The 21017-nt window shown below is 42.3% G+C and overlaps 2 protein-coding genes across 3 annotated transcripts; both read left to right on the forward strand.

The window, feature by feature from the left end:
• Positions 1-357: 357 nt before the first annotated feature.
• LOC310994676 (uncharacterized protein) lies at positions 358-16065 on the forward strand. Of its 2 annotated transcripts, XM_083983459.1 has the most exons (7): positions 358-809; positions 9022-9449; positions 9546-10938; positions 11062-11601; positions 13778-14548; positions 14979-15087; positions 15264-16065. In XM_083983459.1, exons 1-7 carry the CDS (start codon positions 463-465, stop codon positions 15462-15464), a joined length of 3789 nt encoding a protein of 1262 aa, XP_083839585.1. In that variant the 5' UTR covers positions 358-462; the 3' UTR covers positions 15465-16065. The 2 variants fall into 2 exon arrangements, with proteins under 2 accessions (XP_083839585.1, XP_083839584.1); XM_083983458.1 differs by having other exon boundaries at positions 9546-11601.
• A 538-nt stretch (positions 16066-16603) lies between these two features.
• Positions 16604-20812, forward strand: brf2 (BRF2 general transcription factor IIIB subunit). The gene is made up of 4 exons (XM_083983384.1): positions 16604-16914; positions 19083-19142; positions 19248-19569; positions 19937-20812. The coding sequence occupies exons 1-4, from the start codon at positions 16761-16763 to the stop codon at positions 20715-20717; spliced, it is 1317 nt and encodes a 438-aa protein (XP_083839510.1). The 5' UTR covers positions 16604-16760; the 3' UTR covers positions 20718-20812.
• Positions 20813-21017: the final 205 nt, after the last annotated feature.

The following is a 21017-nucleotide window of genomic DNA, read 5'->3' on the forward strand; positions in this document are numbered from 1 at the left end:
GAGCATTGTGTAGTTAAACACTTAAAGCTCACTTCACCCAGTACTATAAAAATATATCAGGGAGGTTCCCAAATCAATCAATCAACCAATCAATCCGTTTTGTCCTTTGACTGCAGCTATTGTGGGATGATGCTGATGCACTGTGGCAGGCGGGTACGTGTCAGCAGCAGGGATCAGGTGTGACCTGTTAGGTTCCAGTAAAGTGATTGTTGTGGCGGTGTGAAAGCGCTCAAGTCATGTAACCTGTTAATCTGTGGGCGTGTCTTGCCCTCTGTCGGTGTAACCACGCCCAATCAGCTGTTTCCTCAACTTCAGCCCCGAGATCACCGAAAACTTTTCCCTCTCCTCTTTGACCAGTGCACACATGGTAGACACCACTGCGTCTTGTTTGCTGCAGTTGAACTGATTTGATTTTTTTTATTTTTTAATACCGCCAATAATCCGGCGACAACTGCTGTCAGCATGTCCTTGGCGGATCAGCAGTGGTGTCCCACAAGCGTCCAGGTAACGGTGCTCCAAGCCCGAGGCCTGAGGACAAAGGGGAAAAACGGCACCAACGATGCGTACGCGGTCATGCAAGTGGGTAAGGAGAAGTACCAGACCTCGGTGGTGGAGAAAAGCGTGGCTCCGGTGTGGAAGGAGGAGGCCTCTTTCGACCTGCCGCCGCTGCACCTCGGAGGAGGAGGAGAGAAGGGCACGTTGCATGTCCACGTCCTGCACCGGGCTCTGGTGGGTCCAGACAAACAGCTGGGACAGGCTGTCATCAACCTGCTGCAGCTCAGTGAGGACAAAACCCGCGTCAAGACCGAGTAAGTGAACGCAGCACGGAGTAAAGTAGAAATACTGTGAAAGCTGAATTGGGATGATCAAGCAGTATCCTTCCTACCACAGACTGCAAAACCTTTAAAAACTACTCATGATGCAAACAGGTCCATTTCATGATAACCTATTGCTGCAATATAATAATGGATGCTGCATACAGGTGCATCTCAATAAATTAGAATATCATGGAAAAGTCAATTTCCCCAACCAAGTATGGTGGACATACTTTTCAAAAGGCCAACATTTCCTTAAAGATGGTTTTTTTAGTTAGTCTTTTGTAATATTCAAATTTTTTTAGATTAATTTTAGGTCTTCATTAAATGCAAGTCATAATCATTTAAAAGAAATAAATAATAATAAATAATGTATGAGTTTCACTTTTTGAATTGATTTACTGACATAAATAAACTTTTCCATGCTGTTGAGATGCACCTGTATGTTGTAGCAGGTAAAGGTGGGCCTGATTTTAGTTACTCCATGCACTGCTGGGAAGCTTGTGGATCAGAAAGCACTGAGAGCTTATCCAACTTGAGGTACAAAAAACCAAATGACATCCAGTCTATTATCATAGAAGGCTTAGAAAAACATTAGAAATTGCAAACTTAATATACAAGTATGGCTTAGGATGGCTTCCAGCTGCTTGTAAATGAGTTAATCATGGGAGGTGCAGAACAGACTGAGAAACTGTGATTGTCATCTTCACCACAGGGAAACAACTGGTTTCTGGCTCTGTCAGTCACGCAAGGCTTTATGGTGTTGTAGGACAAAACCATAATCCCTATTAAGTCCCTAATAATTACTAATCATGTTTTTTTCCCCTTTGGTTTAATGCAAAAATTATGCAGCATCTGTGATAACACCGTGTTAGGGTCGCCATATTGATTTGCTTAATTCTAAAGCCTTCTTAAAACCGACTGTGATTTCCCTCATATGTGCGTTTTATTTCTACTCAAGTTAGGTATTCCAGCACACACACACACACACACATCTGTGCGTCACTACACAGACCTGCTCTGGTGGGTTTGACCTACGAATGTTGCCCACTCGCTCCACTGCAGCTTAAGGGATTTGTTTCCTCGGCTGCAGCCTTCAAGGATGCCAATCAGCATTAGTTGCTCAGGCGAACGAAGCGAGCCAAAAGATTCACTCTTTCATTGACTGAACTTGACAACGACCAATCGTCTTCCTCGTCTTCGTAAGGGATGGCAAGTTTGGAAAAACATCAAGCATTCAGATTTAAATTCTCATTACACAGCATCCACACACGACCAGAGGAGGTGAAGTAATTATATGATGCATCTCGCCCTGCCTTTGTAATGGCAGCCATCACATTTTACAGGCCTGGCTGGTGCTGCTGCACTAATGGTGATGATTGTACCTGCTCCTTTAAGCAGAAAACACGCTCTCTGCATGGTGAAAAGAAAAGATTAAGTATTTTAATCCATATCGTCCTTCTTATAAATTTGTAGATTTGCAAGATTTGTCATCCTGTCATACACCTGTAGTTTGGTAAGAAGGGAAAACCTTTGTCGCACTAAGCTGGTACTTAACTCCCACACCGTGTGACTGGTATTATAAGCAGTCTGCACACCAGTCTGTTTGTCAGAAATGCACAAACACACACTTCCTGCGCCCACCTCTTTGGCAGCTGTTTGTTGTTGTTGTTTGGGTCTGTCTGCTCGCTCTGTTTGACTGCCATGCCAGGGTTAGATTGGATATTGTGGTTTTTGTTCATTTTGAGTTTTCCTTATGACTTATCACAGTAAAGAAAATCCATAGTTCAGGTAGATTTGAGAGCATGAAGTGAGCTGTGATTTAAATGCCACATGTCACTTATCTTCTCACATTGTTCTGCCTTCCTCTCTGGCTTGGCTTGTGACCAGATATCTTCCGCTGACCTGCATGGGAAAAAAAAAAAAAAAAGGATGTTAGCTGAGCTTCACCTGGCTCTGTGCTGCGTGTTTTATCGTACATGGGTTTTGGATTTCGTGGTGTGTCATGTTTTTTGGCAGTTTGTCTCTCCCAAATCAAATATCGTTTTCCCTTCAGCACTGCTGCATGTTGACACAAGCGTAGAGTTTTATCAGGATTTCTTGTCCTGAAATGATCCCTATTTCTTTGATTAAATAAGTCATTATGTTTTAGCTGGTGTTGAGTAAACGCTCGGCTCGGTCTCTGTTGATCTTTCTGCGAGCCAGCCGAATGCACCTTGCCTCTGAGGGTTAAATCCAGCTTCAGCCTCACATTCCTGGCTGTTTTATCAACGAAAAACAAACCATGATGGCCTCAGGGACGGTCTACCAGGGTCAGCCTTACTGAAGAAAAAAACACTGTAGCTATACTGGCTTCTGAGAGACAAACAGTGCTAGTGTTTTCTGCCAGTAAGTCTACTGTTAAAGGAGTATCAGTATTTTTTTCCAGCTCTGTGAAGCAATTATTTAGGTTTTCTCAGAACACATCTTTACAAAGTAAAGTGCTGCTATTAGTATTTCCTCATCAGTAATAGTAGCTGTCTTCACAACTGTGATAGGTCTGCATCAGCACTTGAGTCCGTAGTTGATTACATGGTTGTGTTCTCGTATTGATCACTGACCATTATGTCTTCATTTTAGCTTTGTAAGGACCTCTTTCTCTGTCTTTCAGCCATATTACATAATCTTCCTCAGCATATAGTGTTCACGGTTGCCATGGAGTTGAAGATGCTCACTTGAGTCAACATTTACGGACTTCTTATATCTGTTTTGGTGTTAGAGTTTTTAGAGCCTGAGGTAAATGGACTGTTCAAGTGTCCATGGTTAAAATTTGACGGAGACAGGAGGAAGAAAACGTTACAACACGTTGATATAATCCAGTCATGTAAAAACAAGGTTGTTTTCTTCTTTCTTCTGTTTCCCAGCAGGCATTTTGACTTGTCATAGCAGGTGTTAATAATTACCTTAACAATGGCTCTGCTCTGTCAATGTGCCATGATGGTCTGATAATGAGCCAATTTGTACAAACCCTAAAACTGAAGCAGCTGATTGAAACTCACTGACTTGTATTGTTTACACCTGTAGCCTACTTCTCTGTAGTGGGAGAGGTCACGTTGAATTTACACGCCTGTGAAAAAGCACAATTAGCTACAAAGGTATTATGACACCCACGGGGAGGCTGATGACGATCTAGTGTCTCCTCTGTTAAGAAAACCTGCTCGTCTACAAGAACCATAAACCACAAACATAACACCTCAAAATACTAAAGTCCCAGGTTACATCCTGCACAGTGTGAACTCTAGCATGTGTTGTCATCAACTTTGGGTTAAGAATAGCACAGGTTTCAACCGGTAGTGTGTGACATCCATGGGAGAGGGCATTTCTATTCAGTTCCACTCTGCTTTCTTTGCACAGGCCTTCATTTCACTTCTCTGACTCTTGGATGTGGACTGATGTGATAAGTCCTGGGCAGTTGAGCTCCTCGGACATTATCACCGTTAAGTTGTTTCACTCACTCAGCGCTTCTCCCACTCATGCATCTGGGCTCTGTGATAAGAAATGCTTGAGCCAGTCAGGGCATTGTCTTATCAGTGGCTCAGGCTTCACCAGGAAGGATGTGTGTGTGTGTGTGTGTGTGTGTGTCTGTGTGTGCAGAATGTCAAATAAATTTAAAAAATGTTGACTCATGCGTTATCCTCCTGTGGTTCTGTCTGTACAGCAGAGCAGCACACTTTCTACTATTCACAGGGGTGTGATATTACTGTGTTTAGGGCATCATTAAGGTGTTGTGAAGTAAAAGCCTCTTTTTCTTAATTCCTCACCCTCCTGCACTTGCTAACTACCCCAACCAGCTAACGCCCACGCACTGTTGCAACTTCCCTTCTGATTAACTGAAGCGTCTTACTTCTCTTTATATGTATTTGTGTAAGTGCCTTTGATACCATCATCAGTGAGGCATGGTCTTGTGGATCAAACCAGTAGTTACATTACTGCAACTGCTGCTGTTGATGCTATTAAAGCCATTCTATTTTATATACTGTATGCAATATAAATAATCTAGATTAAACCAGTTTTTACAAAATCACATATAAAATCATGAAGCTGATGATACCGAGTAATTCGTATGCACAGTTATTGTATTTGTTAGATATTAAAGTTACTGTATTACATTTCTTACTACTTATTTATGCCTCCCTTTACTAACTATGTCTCCTAACTATGACAATCTCCTCCTCCACAAAGTTTTTCCAACTTAAAACTAATTTTGTGGAACAACATATGATATTATCATAACGTGATGAATTATATTATTATGCTATATTAGGATTGAGGGGATTTGTATAGCTGTTTTACTTTGGCTGCAACACCACAGAACTACTAGATGAAATATTCTGTCTCATAACTTTGTGCCGCATAGAAATGCATCACTGTGCATAGGCACAGGGAGGTTACGGATAATACCAACCACATCATGAATAAATGCATTATCCATCAAGCATCGTTGTGCTGGTGGACATTCATCAGGCAAATCGTGAAAAGGCTTCATGGAGGAATATTTATTATGTCAAAGGCTGAAATTTGCAAATCACAGTCCATTAGTCAGTAGCAGCAGTAGGCAGGGGGGCAGTGACAGCCGTCTCCAGGAAAAGGCGTCTCCCTCCTTAGTTTGTTTGTGCCACAAATCTGAAGCATTCCTGAGAGAGGAGGAGGAGGGTGAAGCTCTTCAGGACCACCGGGAGGAACACACACCCGGGAGCGTCTCGCAGTGCAGTGACATATGAACTCAATGGGAGTTGCATTGGTCTATAGAAAGCCACATGTTCTGTAATGTCCCCTCATTTGTTTTTTTTATCACCACATTTGTGGTCAGTATCTGTTCATTTTGAGGTTTACTGTTGTGTTTCATTTTACTAGACAGATAATAAGCCACAGCCACAACAGACTATTTGCACACACACGCAGACACCCACACATAGCCCCTTCCTCATTTCCTCAGGAATTCAGATTTCAGTCACAGTTGTTTGTTCAGTGCTGAGCTGACCTCAGATTTCTGCCTTATAGGCACTTTTTATGCTGACTGTTCCTTTTTTCTTGTTCTGTTTAAATAGTTCTGAGACTCCTCTGTCGCTGCCGGACCATGTCGCAGGTGCTCGGCCAGCGCAAAGTTGACACAGTCCACTGAGTAAAGTCTATTTGGCCTTTTTTTATTAGAGCTGTTTTGAGAGTAAGCAGTGATTATATTAGACTCCTTTGACGTGTCTGCCTAAATCTCCATGTGATTGTTTATCTAAAGTAACAGATCAAGGACGTGAGACCCTGCTGCAAAACTTCTGGCACCGATTCTAGCTCTGTGGCAGCTACAGTACCTGAAGCATGTGTAAAGAGGTGATGACGAGGTTAATAGCAGATCAGTTCCCTGTGAACCGGACTAATTAAAGTTTTTTGAGAGGCTAATCTTCTTAGATAAAAACTCCTTCCCTCAGGGGGGCGACCTGGCTTGTCAACTGTCTGCAGGATTAAATGTTTGGGAACGTATCGATGCATGAAGTCAAGGGCACAGAGGATCACAAGTATCACTGAGCCTGCTAAGTGTAGATCTATGCTACAGGACAGAAAGGGTGGGAATCACCGAAGCCTTACGATACGGTATTATCACAAGACTTACCGGCTGTCTCGATACAATATTATTGAAATATTAAAGATACTATTGGTGCAAAATTGGATTGTTATCATACTCACATGCTAACATGTGGACTGCTGTACTACTACAAATAGTTAGAACAATGCAAGTTGCACAAAACAGTTCTGCAGGCCCTTCAACATCACCATGGAAAGGTTTGTCACTAGTTTAATAACAGTAATTATTTAGGTATAGATTGTCACTGTCACACTCTCCATGTTAATGAGGTTTTATACTGCTTTTACCCCCAAATAAAAAACAAAACAAATCAACCTTAAAACAGTGTTTTATGGCTGATTTACTATCAGGACCCATATTTATCAAGTTAGTATACAGCAATAGTCCCCATCTCACACCACCGTCTGCACAATAAGAGAGAGTCACAATTGCTTGATAAATATATGCCCTGAAAATACTTCCCTAAAGAAAAAAACCTCAGAGGAAGAAGAGAGAAAAACGTTTAAAAAGAACAGAACGAGGAAAGGATTCGGAAGGAAGAAGAGATAAATATTTAGTTATATTAAGTACAACTAAGTATTTAACTTAAAGTATTTAAACAATGTAGAAATCATTGTCCTGTATTTTAGGCCTGAGGTCAGGGAGGAAAATTCGCTGACTCAATTTACTGCATTCAGCGTCTGCAGTATGTGCTACGGCTTGGATGACGGAGACATGTGAAGAAGGAGACACAGTGCAAGCATTCATAAATTCTCCACATTAGCGGCTGCCACAGACAGTACAGTATTATTATTAAAAACAAACTTTCCTTCTTGGTTGCACTTAGATCACCACAGACTTTCCTAAAACATTCAACTCACTGCTTAGTCACTTTCCGTTTTGCTGAAGGACTGATCATAGTTTCCACAGAAACCGTCCAAAACATGAGCGCTCGGATATCTTGGTCTTGGCTTTGATGATTCCTTTAACCTCTGAGTGTTTTAGCTTATGCTGTGAACTAGTTTGTGTTTACTTCTCATCAATATAACTCTGTGAGGCCTTGACAGTGAATGAAGTGTCCTATCTAAAAGTACAGGATAAATGTAAACACCCACACTCAGAGTGCTTTATCATGCATGAACACTGGACCCTTCAATTCAATGTTGTTGTTTCTGGCTTTTAATCATAATTTTAACCATATCTTAATTATATGATCTCATGGTTATGAATAATTCGAAGCAAATTACAACAAAAGGTTTGTTTATTTGAAGTTTTTTTTTTTTCTGAAATACTGAACCCTAACTGAATAGTTGACTGCCCTGAACATCAGCTTAGATGATACTATATTTTTCACATTCAGTAGGCTATATTTACCATATACTGTGATCAGTACTGGATCAATCAGATAGAATATTCTCATTGAAATTCCAATATTAATTTCAACCATATAGCTCGGGCCCAGATAAACATACTAAATAAGTAAGAGTTACTTATCTGTGAGTTGATTTTTCTTCTTTCCACATCAATTTAAATGATGTGGATGAAAAATTTATAAAACTAGTTGAACTTGAGTTACTTCATAGATGAAATAGATATATACTGTAGATAAAAAATAAATTAAGTTGCCACTTGTGGCCAAGTACTAGCCCGTAACAAGACAATACACCGTGAAGTCAGTAAATATAAAATAAATGCACAAATGAGCAAAAATCATACTTCATTATTATTTTATCATAACAAACTGGAAACTTTGATGTTCTTGGTGTGAATATTCAAATATGACCAGTTCTGGGACTAAACCCATAGTATCACTGAGGTGAACTTTACTCTTCCTATCATTGTTAAAAAAAACAAACAAACAAAAAACAGGACAAACTAACAATGAGACGTGTCACCTCCTATCACACATAAAGTACATGATCTTCTTGGGACATCCTCGTGCAAATATCTCCTCTTGGCAGATTACCATAATCACTGACTGAATGTTACCACTTTCTTTTTTTTAAGTATTATTTTTTTGGCTTTTTTCATGCCTTTATTTGACAGTTCAGTTGAGAGAGACAGGAAATGGGGATGCAGAGAGAGGGGGAATGACACACAGGAAAGGGCCGTCCGATGCGGGATTCGAACCGGGGCCGCCTGCACGAGGACTATAGCCTCAACATATGGGGCGCCTGCTTAACCCACTGTGCCACTCGGCGCCCCTGAATGTCATCCTGCCAACCCTGAATATATCTCCATTATCATACTGTACATTTATTAATCCACATGCATTAAGGCAGCTAATATTACATATTTTTTTTATTTTTAAGGAAATTTACTGTATGTTTATCACACAAAAAGCAAAAGAGGGTTGAATGTTTAATGTACAGAGAGCTATCACCTGAATCTTTCAGGTCACTGTTTGGTAAAAAGTTATCATATGCCAACTTAAATGATGACATCAGTGTTTCTGTGTGTCAGCTGCCCCAAGTGGTTCGGAAGTACAGTATTTTATTTGCAGCCATCAGTTGTTATCAGTCCGACAGAGCCATTAGTTCACATTTTAAATAATGTTTAACTAATGTTGTGTACTTATCGATATTCTAACATCATGCCTCTCATCAACAGATGGTTCAAGTTACTGGACAAGACCGGCAAGGCGGACAAAGACAGAGGAGAGGTGCTTGTGGACATCCAGTTCATGAGAAACAACATGACCGCCAGCATGTTTGATCTCTCCACTGCCGGCAAGTCCCGCTCTCGCCTGGGCAAGTTCAAGGACAAAGTGCGTGGCAAGAAAAAGGAATCGGACACCATGTCCAACGTGGTCCCGTCCTTCACTCAGGTTCTGACGGACAGCGAGGACGAGGCAAACAGGGATGGAGAGGCAGCTGCAGGGAAGGACGAGAAGAAGAAGAAAAATAAAATAAAATCTTTGTTTTCCCCCAAGTCCAACCTGCAGAGGAACATGTCTCAGTCCATGTCTGTCCTGCCTGCAAAGAACTCCTCGCTGAGCGGCAGCCAGTCTTCTGGTCTGAACGTGGATTCATCTGAGGGTCAGAAACGACTCATTTTTAACTCACTCGGCTCCTCAGTATTCACACTCTTTAATTGTAAATAAATACATGTTATTTTTTCTAATGTTCTTCCAGGTAAAAAGAAGTTCAAGTTCATGATTCACAAACGCTCAGGCAGCTCCGACGGCAAAGATTCCTCCTCCAACCAAAAACATGGCAACACTGACCAGAGCAACTTGTGCATCAACGGCAGCCATGTTTACTGCGAGGAGCCGCAGCCCCGGACCGCTCGCATCGGATCAAACTTCAGTCTGGCCAGTTCGGGCCACGGATCCATGGAGGACGTTCCTGACAGCTCTCCGCCATCGGTGGATTCATTCAGGGGCGTGAGGCAGTATTCACCCTGGACAGAAGAGGAGGAGGAGGAGGAGGAGGCAGCTAAAGGAGAAAACACAACAGAGGATGTGGATGAACTGAGAAGGGAGGAAGAGGAAAGGATTAGAGTGGAGGAGGAGGAGAGGAGAAGAAAGGAGGAAGAAGAGGAGGAGGAGGAGGAGGAGAGGGTGAGGAGGCAAGAAGAAGCACTCGAGAGATTGGCTGAGGAGAAGTGGAGACAAGAGGAAGAAGAGAGAGAAAGGATTGAAAAAGAAGAGGAGGAGGAAAGGGTTCAAAAGGAGGAAGAGAGAAAGAGACAAGAGGAAGAAGAGAGGGTTAGGAGAGAAGAGGAAGAGCGTGAGAGATTAGCAGAAGAAGAGAAGAGGAGAATAGAGGAGGAAGAAAAAAGGCAAAGAGAGGAAGAGGAAAGGATTAGGATGGAGGAGGAGGAGGAGAGGGCGGAGGAAGAGCGGAGGAGACAAGAGGAGGAGAAGTTAAGAAGAGAGGAAGAAGAGCGTAAATTAGCAGAGGAAAAGAGGAGACTGGAAGAAGACAGAAGAAGGATTGAAGAAGAGAAAATTAGAAAGGAGGAAGAGGAGAAGATAAGGAGGGATGAAGAGAGGAGGATAAAAGATGAAGAAGAGAGGGTCAGGAGAGAAGAAGAAGAGTGTGAGGAAAGGAGGAGAGTGGGGGAACAAGAAAAGAGGCAACGAGAGGAAGAGGAAAGGATTAGAAAAGAGGAGGAACAGAGACAAGAGGAGAGAGCAAAGAAGGAAAAGGAAGAATATGAGAGATTGACGGAAGAAAAGAAGAAACTAGAAGAGAAAGAAAGGGAAGAGAAAATTAGAAGAGAGGAAGAGGCGAGGATTAGGATGGAGGAAGAGAGGAGGAGGATGGAAGAAGAGGAGGCAGAGCAGGTTAGGCGAGAAGAAGAGCGTAAATTAGCAGAGGAAAAGAGGAGACAGGAAGAAGAAAGACAAAGGATTGAAGAAGAGAGAGTTAGAAAGGAGGAAGAGGAGAGGATAAGGAGAGAGGAAGAAAGGAGGAGAAAGGAGGAAGAAGAGAGGATCAGGAGAGAAGAAGAAGAGCGTGAGAAAAAGAAAATACTGGAGGAGCAAGAGAGGGAAAGAATTAGGGAAGAAGAAGAAGAAAGGCAAAGGATTGAAGAAGAGAGAGTTAGAAAAGAGGAAGAAGAGAGTATCAGGAGAGAAGAAGAAGAGCGTGAGGAAAAGAAAAGACTGGAGGAGCAAGAGAGGGAAAGAATTAGGGAAGAAAGGCAAAGGGAAGAGGAGGAGAGAATTAAAGAGGAGACAAGGAGACAAGAGGAAGAAGAGAGGGCTAGGAAGGAAAGAGAAGAATATGAAAGACTGGTAGAAGAGAAGAGAAGACAGGAGGAAGAAGAAAGAAAAGAGGAAGAGGAGCGAATTAGAAAGGAAGAGCAGGAAAGGATGGAGGAGGAGAAAAGGAGGAGACAAGAGGAAGAGGAGAGAATTAGAAAGGAAGAGCAGGAAAGGATGGAGGAGGAAGAAAGGAGGAGACAAGAGGAAGAAGAGAGGGCTAAGAAGGAAGAAATGGAAAGATTAGCAGAGGGCAAGAGGAGAGCGGAAGAACAAGAGAAGAGGAGGATGGAGGAAGAAAAGTTGGCGAGAGATGCAGAGGAGCGGAAGAGAAGAGAAAGTGAAACTCTGCGGCCTGCAGACAACACCTCCACTAATCCGTTCGATGAAGACTTTTCACATAATCCCTTTGAAGAGATTCACAACTCTCCTACTGCACCTGAAGGCAGCACAGCCAGAGCCTCCACTGCCCAACAAAGGTCAGTTCAAAACATCCTGCACTACTGGATCGCTCACACTATGACATAGACAGTGTGTTTCACAACATTATAACATTATAGCACAAACAATCATAAAAACTCACCTCTTCACTAATTTGCCTTATTCCCTTGATAAATCTTTTTGGTCATTTACCTTTATCAGGGAGGTAATCATTATCTAAAGATATATAAAACAACTCTCACCCCATCATTAGAGTTTTAGAAACTACTGTGAAGCCATGGATGGCAATAGCTCGAGCTAAATGCTAATATGATCAACAGTTACAGCTATTAAGCTGATGGTTAAAAGGCAAAACATTGACTGTGTTCATCAGTATGTAGTGTGTTAGCATGTCAACATACACTGAACACACTTGCTAAGGTTACTAATCACAAATCATCCTGTTTGGGATGTATATTAAAGGGATACTTTACCCAAAATTGATAATTCACCAATTTTCTACTCACCATCTTGCCAAGGAAGGGTTTGGAGAGTCATCAAAACACTTTTGGAGTTCCAGGGGGGGTCCGGCTGGCAACGGATTTTCACATAATGGTGGCGGATAGTGCTCACTCTTGAATTGTCCAAAACACACACTATGAAACATCCAAATACCTCCATACTGCTCGTCCGTACTGACCTAAGTGTCCTGAAGTCGCAACATGAAAAAGTTGTTTGGAAAAAATGAATTTGATCTCTGTTTTTAGCCTTGTTGTTGTAGCAGTAGCTCCCAGTGGCTCTGTAGATGTTTGTGCGCATGCGCGCGTGATTTGCTGCGAGATGTTCGTTCGTCGTTGTGAACCATTGGATGTATAATGTAAACACGGAAGAACATCTCACAGAAAATCTCGTGCAGCCAGTGGGGGCTATTACTACAACAAGGCTAAAAACTAACAGAGATAAAATTATTTTTTTCCGAACAACTTTTTCATGTCGCGGCCTCAGGACAGTTTGGGTCAGTACGGACGAGCAGTATGGAGGTATTTGGATGTTTCATAGTGTGTGTTTTGGCCACCATTATATGAAAGTCCGTTGCCAGTCGGCCCCCCCCCCTGGAAATCCAAAAGCGTTTTGATAACTCTGAATGTTCTCCAAACCCTTCCTTGGCAAGACGGTGAGTAGAAAATTCCTATCCCTTTAAGGCCTATGCTAAATTTCCTGGTAGTCCACCTGAGTCTATAGCGTTCATCCTCTGGGGACTATGAGTTTTCTCCTACCAATCCATCTAGTTTGTTGTTGAACTACTCCAGTCTGAACCAAAGAGATGATTCTGTGCTGTTTCAGTCTCACTGGTGGATTTATAATGATCCTCACAGTTGTTTCTCACTGTGTGGGTGCATTCTCCAAATCTTTTGAAATAAACATTTCACACAGTCGAAGCCTTGTGGAGTACGACAGTGGGAAACAGCGCAGGTTACTGATGTTGCACCACAGTGATGCACGGATGTTATCAGCACTATTGTTATCAGTGACACAACAGGATGAGGAACAAAGCATTGAAAGAGGCAGTGAAACTAAATTTGAATGATGAAAATGATAAAAAAGAAAAGAAAAAACGGGGTCAATTACTGTACCTGCACAGTGTTCATCCAAATATTCATTTGTGACCTCATCTCCCGCTTTATAGTCAACAATGCCACAGCAGCAGACACTTCTCATTTAAGTGCAAACTGAAGCTGCCAACATCATGAAAATTGCATAGCTGTGTTAATTGGTATGCGTACGCAGACAAATACTGTAGTGTGTGTGTGTGAGGATCTGTTTCGTTCGTGAGCTGAGATTGGGAGCTCAGGCAAAGTCTTACCTCATTATATCAGGTGTCATGACCAGGAAGCGAAAATGACACCAAAGTTTTGGCAATTACTCAGAGTTTGACGGCAGTGGATGGTAATTTCACAAAAATCAGGATGAGTTTAGTTTGATTACATCAATACATCAACTATCTTAGACTGCCTCTCAGCTTTTAAATTAGGAGGCTTGGCTTCTCTTCTGTGTTGTTTGCTTTAATTTTGCAGCACAATGGTTTCCACAAGGTTTTAATATCTTTTTATCTTTTTGTTGCACATCCTTGATGACTCATTACAGATGATGATTGGAGGAACTTATACAGTGTCTGGTTTCCTCCGGTGACTCAAAGTCTGTTGAAACCTCATTAACTGACTGTCTCTATTCCAGTTGTGAGTCTGCTGTGTCATCTGCGAGAAGGAAGAAAGTCCCCACTGATGAAAAGGACCTGATTAGCGCTCAACGAGAGAAGCGATCAGCTCCTCAGCCTCCAGGAAGGAATCAAACCGAGTGTCAGAGGAAGCAGGATGTAGCTGCACGACACCTGGCACAGATGAACAAGCAGAGTAATGAAAAAGACATCAAAACTGCCAGCGTTCTCCCACAGCGCTCGGTGCAAACGAGTAAGTCTCCTGCAGATGCAAAAAGCACCCAGAGCGCGTCGCAGAGAAGCGCCACCAACGGTACTGCGAGTGTTGCCAAACACGGTAAACGTCAGGCCCCGTCCAGACCTCGCTCTGTGGAAGAAGAGCCGTCCTCTGAGCCCAAATCACACAACATGTCCCAGGCAAAACACATGCCCATCGTTTATGGCTTAAATCCCTTTGAAGATGATGAAGATGAACTTACAGTCTCTGATGATACAAACCCCCCTGGTGGTTCAGTTCAATGGCCTCCAGCTTCAGATAAAGATGCCGCCTCCCAAACAAAACTGAAACCTGCAAAGATGGCCCGCGCTCCCGCTCCTCCGCCTCCTGCGAAGAAAGACGCTACATCAAGCACTTTAATCCATCAAAACACTGACGGAGGACGTGTTAAGGCTGCACCTGATAACGGTGCGACCCGAACAAAGACAGAGGCCATGATGCCCGGCCAGGGGACTTTACCAAAAGAGCCCCAGCCTGCAAGAGCACAGGAAGTGCCTCCTACAACTTCACGCAGGTGAGACGGCTCGGTCCCTCGGCAGCAAAGCAAACCCATACTTATGCAGTTCATCCATCCCATTTTAATTTATAGATCACACAGCACTAGCTGCAGATATCATGCCATAATATGTCTTATAAATGGAGAAAAGATCCATCACACTGCACATTTCTAATGTATTCTTCTATGATTCATCCTCATTTATTTTTCATCATTGACACTCATCCATCATTCATCTTTGCTTGTATTATTGATCACATCGTATCTGTGGGTGAATTAGCTTGCAGCGCTAACCCCGCTGTTAAGACTACATATAGCTATATTTACTCTTTGATCTCAAAAGAAACCATACATCTCATAAACAAAGTAATGCTCCCGCATCAATAATCAATTTACTTCCACTCTTACCCCAACCGGCGCTCCTTTTCTTCTTTGTTTATCGTTGCAGACTTCAACCTGTGAAACCCCTTAATCCTCTGGATGAACAGTCCATGGTTCAAGGGGGAAGTTGTAAACAGTCCACAGGAATCCTTAATGAAGTTCAGGTGAAGGCAAAGGTATCTCTCTTTTTTATTTTTCCAGAATCTAGATTTTCCTTCATGATCCAAGAAACCACATTAACAAAGTATTTATATGGAAATGCGTGTTAATCAAATGTGATCAACATTTGTGTCATTTAATTTGAGATTATGTCTTGTATGTGTTCTAATACACACACATTATTCTCTCACAGGTAAATGACACCGGACTGAAAGGGCCGTACTCCCAGCTGACCCAGGAGGAGCTCATATCGCTGGTACTGAAACAGGAGAAGCAGCTGTCTGAGAGAGACAGGAAGATATCGGAGCTGGAGCAGTACATCGACAACTTACTTGTACGTGTCATAGAAGAGCAACCAAGTATCCTGATGTCGTTGGGCTCTTTGAAGGCGTAGGCGGAGATTCACAACGGCCACAAGTTTTGCTGTGGGACCGGTCCTCACTGGTTTGGTCCCACAGGAAAAAAGTTTGCAATGTTTCCACAGCAGTTGATTTGAACCGTTTACAGTTCAAGTTCAACACATTGGCAAATGAATTACTCTAAAGAATGAAATGTATTTTGTAAAAAATCTTACAGAGTCTGTTTCAGCCACAAGCCTTTCAAGTGGGGGATTATGTCTACTCTCAATCAAAGATGTTAATGAGTATTATGCATTTTACATTTTTCTAAATACTTACTGTAGTACACTTTGCTACTGACCAACCTGTTACTATATTCCCTGACCAAACAAAGTGCATACTGTCTGTTTTTCTGTAGTCTATTGGCTGCTCACTGCTATGTCCAGTATAAAGAGCCTTATTTTTGCTGTAAATATGCACTAGTTATACGTATATGTATGTTTCCTGCTGTTGCACTGAATGTCAAACGTTTACATGATCCTACTAACCCCCCAAAAAGCACTTTAATTAGGCTTATTAACACTGAATTGTTGTACCTTGTGGTGTTAAAAAATGCTAAATAAAATCAATTCTTGAATAAACAACTTGCACATTTTGTGAGCTTCTCCTCAAATTTTAACACTTCGAGTCATTATCCAGGGAGATTATATTCTCTGCCATTTACTTTACTTTTTTTTATTTTTTTTTAAGGATTTAGAAGAGGTGTTTTATTTATTTATTTATTTATTTATATATTATTGTTATTATTTGGTTTCTGGTGCTTGCTAATGTCACAGATAATTGGCAATTAAAAAAAACTTGTTTTGACACAATAAATCTTAGTTTATTTATCTTACCGTGTTTTAGTTTTTCTTATGAAGAGATTTAGATTTTTAGATTAATTTATTCAAACGTTATTTGTTTTTGTTTTTTTGTGAGGAGAAAATGACAATAAAATCTTGAATCTTTAATTTGTCATGAAACTGTGATGGGACACACTTTAGTTGATGAATGGGAAACACAGGTCGATCTGTGCGACCTTGGAAAACAAAAAACAAGCGGAACCTTTGCCTCCGTGCTCGTTGTATCCACCCGGAAACATTTCCCCCGCCCCCCTCAGACCGGCAGCGGCGTCGTTGAACTGTCGTACAGACTGTTTACAACTCGTTTCCCTCATGATACTCCCGTGTTTCAGACTAACTGGACGCCTGTTTGTTTAGCCTGGTCGTCTCTAACTAGTCGTCTCTCCTCCTCGCTCTCCGTCGAGGGTTTTTTTTTTTTTTATTGCCCCGTGTGGTCATTTTGTTTTGAAGATGTCTCGTCCGGGTCTGACCTGCCCGGGCTGCGGCTCCTCCAACGTCGTGGACGATGACCTGTACTGTCAGGCCCAGATGGTGTGTGTGGACTGCGGCTCCGTGGTGTCCGAGGGCGTGCTGGCCAATGACCCGGTCGGACAAGGGGGTTCAGGTAGGAGAGGAGAGGAGAGGAGGGTGATGAGGAGAGGAGAGGAGAGGAGGGTGATGAGGAGGCCTGACACCATGGCATGTTCGTCTAAATGAGAAAAACACTGCTGTGAAATGAAGTCTGCAGACTTTACACACCATGTGTCCCACACACACTCCCTTCTTTCAGGCTGTAATGTTGAGTTAATGTTCATGTTGATGCTCATTTACCACCATTTACAGCACTCATGCTGGACTGGACCAAAGCACCTTTAATACCAATCTATCTTATACTCCATTCTTTCTGAACTAGGAAAATCTGCTTTTAGTTTTTGTGCATCAACCACATCTTCAAAACATATGAATGATTGATACTCTTACTACTCCTGGGCATTTTATTGCTCTCAAATCACCTCACTTTAATGTGCACCTAATGTGTTAACTCCTTCCCCAATCTCTTGTTTGATTTGTGTTTTTCTGTTGTTGTACCTCGACGTCATTGCAATTGAGGCGAGCCTCATTGATTTTCGAGGCTTGAATGAATGAATTCATTAAATAGAAAATAAATAAATAAATTCAAAATACAGGTTTGAATGTTGCACCTATTTTAAAGATGTTGATACTCACACAAGCCTGCAGCCGAAGCCGATTGTGGTGGTGTTGTTTTGCACAGTTAGTCTGTAGCCTACCCGACCGACTGTTTCTATTAATTTGTCCACCCCATTTATATCAGTGAGGGTCAGCTAAGTAACACAAACACAAACAGTTGAACAAATGACCATGAGGTTAAAGCAACACCTCTCTTAGACAGTACTCTCAAACTGATCATTAAAATCTTCATGGAGGACCGTGTGGAGGGACAGGTGGATTAGACTGCACTAGTTTTCAGCTCAGTGTTTCCAATAAACCACCACCCACCTCCTTAAATGCAACACAATATAGTCCGACTGATGTTTGGGGATTAAAAAAAGAAATAATGTGTCCCCCCTGGTTCGGATGAATATCACATAACGTGACACTCAGTGTGGGGACCTGTTGCACGTCCTGGAGCTACGTCTTGATTAAACTGGGGCCTGTGGGTAATACTGAGTATCAGGGACAGTGTTGAGAAGAGAGAATGCTATTTCCCATCACAATGAACACACACATCTATTTATTTTTTGTATAGCCAGATGCCAGGTTAGTGTTTTAGTTAGTTAGTTTTTACTTGTACTTTCTTGGAGTATTATCTTTGTTACATCTTTGAACTCATAAGCACCATCATTGTGTTGTAGTTGTTCTCTTGATAGCAAAGGCGTGACTTGTCCAGAGTCGGTGTAACACGCCCTGAAGCTGCACCAGGATCATCATGGATCAAAACATGGGCAGACAAAAAGTCATTTAAATATACGCATCATGTAAATTATAATAACGGGCAATATGTAATAATGCAAGCCCCATCTTAGGTCCTTATTATTGTTGAGTTGATATTGATAAAGTATAATATCACTGTGCTGCTGCATGATCCAACCAAATGTGCAATGAATCAAATTACCACCAGGCAACAGACGTGATGAATATGGAGCCTCTGAGACCTTGATTTGTAATCCAGCTCTGGGTCAAAATGAAAAACTTCAAAACTCTTGTCGGTCTTGTTACGGCACTGAGTCATCTGCTGCTTCACAATAACAACGATACAGACTGTGCTGCATCTTTAATGTAAGGCGGGATGAGCATTGATGTTTGGAGCTGTGCAAGTTAAAAAATCTCATCAGACTGCAGTCTAGTCATTCATTGATTTCATTGTTTTGTTTTGTTTTGTTTTGTTTGTTTTTGTCTGTGTCTACAGTGTCGCAGCTCTTCTTAGACAGGGTGGAGTGTGAATAACATGATGAAACAGAGCTGCAACTATAATATTTTATCTTATCTTCAGTACAGATTCATCATCTTGCTCCATAAATTATTTAAATTTAGACAAAAATCAAACTTGTTCAATTAACTACAACACAACACCAAGAAAAGCAGCAAACTCTCATCTTTTTTTCTCACTTTAGTCTCTATATTGTGTTATGTTCCATACTCAGGAAAAAAAAAAGTTTTTAAAAAATGCTAATGTATTGGTCGATAGCACGGTAGCAAGGCCATAGATGTGTGAATCTTTCCTTTGTATTGAATTACATTGTGTTTTACATAGTCTCTTTGCTTTTTCTGCAGATGTCAGCTACAGCAGAACCACCGCTGTGGCCAGGAAGCCGTGTACAAACCTGATAAAAGGTGAAATCTTCTCTCCAAAGGCACTTTTTGCTTGTTAAGACATTGTAGAAGAATTTCTCTATACCTCACACATGCTCATCTGCCTTGTATCGTACAACTCCGCAGGTCTGCAGCGCTTGAAAGCCGTATGTCGGACTCTCAGGGTCAACAGCGAAATCGAGGATCTCTCGCAGAACTACTACAACCAGGCATACCAGCACGAAAGTTTCATCAGAGTGAGCCTCCAGAAGAAAGAGGTCCTCACCGGGTGCTGCGTCCTCGTGAGCTGCAGACTGCAGAACTGGCCCATCACCATAGGAACCATCAGCTGCCTGCTGGACGCCGACGCCGCGGTGGTCGGTGCGGTTTATCAAGACATGATGAAGGTTCTCAACATCCAGGCTCCGGTTGTTAACTTCACGGATGTACTGGAAACTCACAGTCACGAGTAAGTGAGTAAAGCAACGTCCCTCTTGAGTTATGAGCAGGATAAAATAGACCAGCAGCACACCTGTCCAAACATCATCATTCATTCTCATTTACCCTGTCACACAGATAAATCATAGTTTACGGTTGCAGCATTCAAGAAATTGCCCGTCATTATTTCAGACAAGGTAATTTTAACTTTAATGGTTATTACAGATTTTCAGTGGTGATAGGCTGCTCATGTCGGAGTTCACTGAAACACATTTTCAAATGGGAATCTAACTCAGGTTTCATTTAAAGTAAACTTTCTGTCCGGAGAGCTGTCAGCAGAGGATTCAATAATTCACTGGAGTCTAAAATGAACTGAAAACGTGTTTTCTGTCTGTCAGGTATAAAATGAATTCCCCACACGTTCCTGAAGAATTTGCCGAGAACACCAAGGACCTGACCAAACGTGCCGTGGCTCTGGTGGAGCTGGCGGCCGATTCCTGGATCGTGACGGGCCGTCAGCCCATCCCCGTCATGATGGCGGCCATGTACCTGGCTTGGCAGTCGTTGAAACCCATCAGGAGCCGCCTCAAGTTCTCGCTGGACAAATTCTGTCAGATGGCCAAAGTGAACAAGTACAAACCTGCGGTGAAGAGAGTAGCTGAGATAAAGGAGGTGCTGTGTAAGCTGGGGAGGGAGATCCCCTGGGTCAAAGAAGCAGTGACTCCGGATAATGTCATGAGGCAGGTGGAGGATATTCTGCAGAACAGACACGCCCTGATGAGGAGGGCTATGAGGACTCACAACGAAGCTCTGGCGCAGCAGGAGGCCGAAGCTCTGGCCGAGCAGGAGGCCAGCTGTGAAGACTCTCCTCCAACTGCTCCTCCATCCCAGGTCTCCGATCTTGAGGAGACCTCAACTCCAACTCATCTATCCAACTCATCTATGTCTAAACCTGAGGAGAGCCAGGAGCCAAACTGGGGGAAGAGAGAGCTTTTTGCTCCCCCGTGTGTGATTCACGCTAAGAAGAGGAGAGTGGAGCGGCCGGAGCTCAAGGACATAACAGGTGATGAGGAAATCTCTGACAGTGAGATCGACTCATACATCCGCACACCCCGAGAAGCGAGAGACTTCGCTCTGACACAGAAGATGTTGTCCAGCTCTGAGGGTGAGAAATCATAACCAGTCACACGTGGACTTCCACGAGGCAAAATCTGTTTTTCTAAGCTTGACTGAAATGTTCATTTTAGGGCAATATCAATACCGTGTATTTTCATTTTGACCAGACTGATGGTAACATATTGCCTTATAATAGTTCATTCAGTAAAAGATTGTATCTAATTATTATGTGAACTGACTCAAAATGCATTTTCTTAAATGGAAGTATAAGAATAAAGAAATATGTTTCTCATTACATATGAATATTGTAACTGGAGTAGCAGCTGTGGGACATTTAAAACAACATTTTGACATGTCACATGA

This window comes from Trachurus trachurus (genome assembly GCF_905171665.1).
Source record: "Trachurus trachurus genome assembly, chromosome: 12".
NCBI classification, from domain to species: Eukaryota; Metazoa; Chordata; class Actinopteri; order Carangiformes; family Carangidae; genus Trachurus; species Trachurus trachurus.

What these genes read in the sequence shown, in the direction of transcription:
- LOC310994676 (XM_083983458.1), top strand. Translation starts at nt 463, where the DNA reads ATGTCCTTGGCGGATCAGCAGTGGTGTCCCACAAGCGTCCAGGTAACG. An exon ending in GAACGTGGATTCATCTGAGG is followed by an intron (nt 9,450 to 9,545) that starts GTCAGAAACGAC and finishes ATGTTCTTCCAG; the next exon opens with GTAAAAAGAAGTTCAAGTTC. An exon ending in AAGTTCAGGTGAAGGCAAAG is followed by an intron (nt 15,088 to 15,263) that starts GTATCTCTCTTT and finishes ATTCTCTCACAG; the next exon opens with GTAAATGACACCGGACTGAA.
- brf2 (XM_083983384.1), top strand. Translation starts at nt 16,761, where the DNA reads ATGTCTCGTCCGGGTCTGACCTGCCCGGGCTGCGGCTCCTCCAACGTC. An exon ending in GGTCGGACAAGGGGGTTCAG is followed by an intron (nt 16,915 to 19,082) that starts GTAGGAGAGGAG and finishes CTTTTTCTGCAG; the next exon opens with ATGTCAGCTACAGCAGAACC. An exon ending in GTGTACAAACCTGATAAAAG is followed by an intron (nt 19,143 to 19,247) that starts GTGAAATCTTCT and finishes ACAACTCCGCAG; the next exon opens with GTCTGCAGCGCTTGAAAGCC.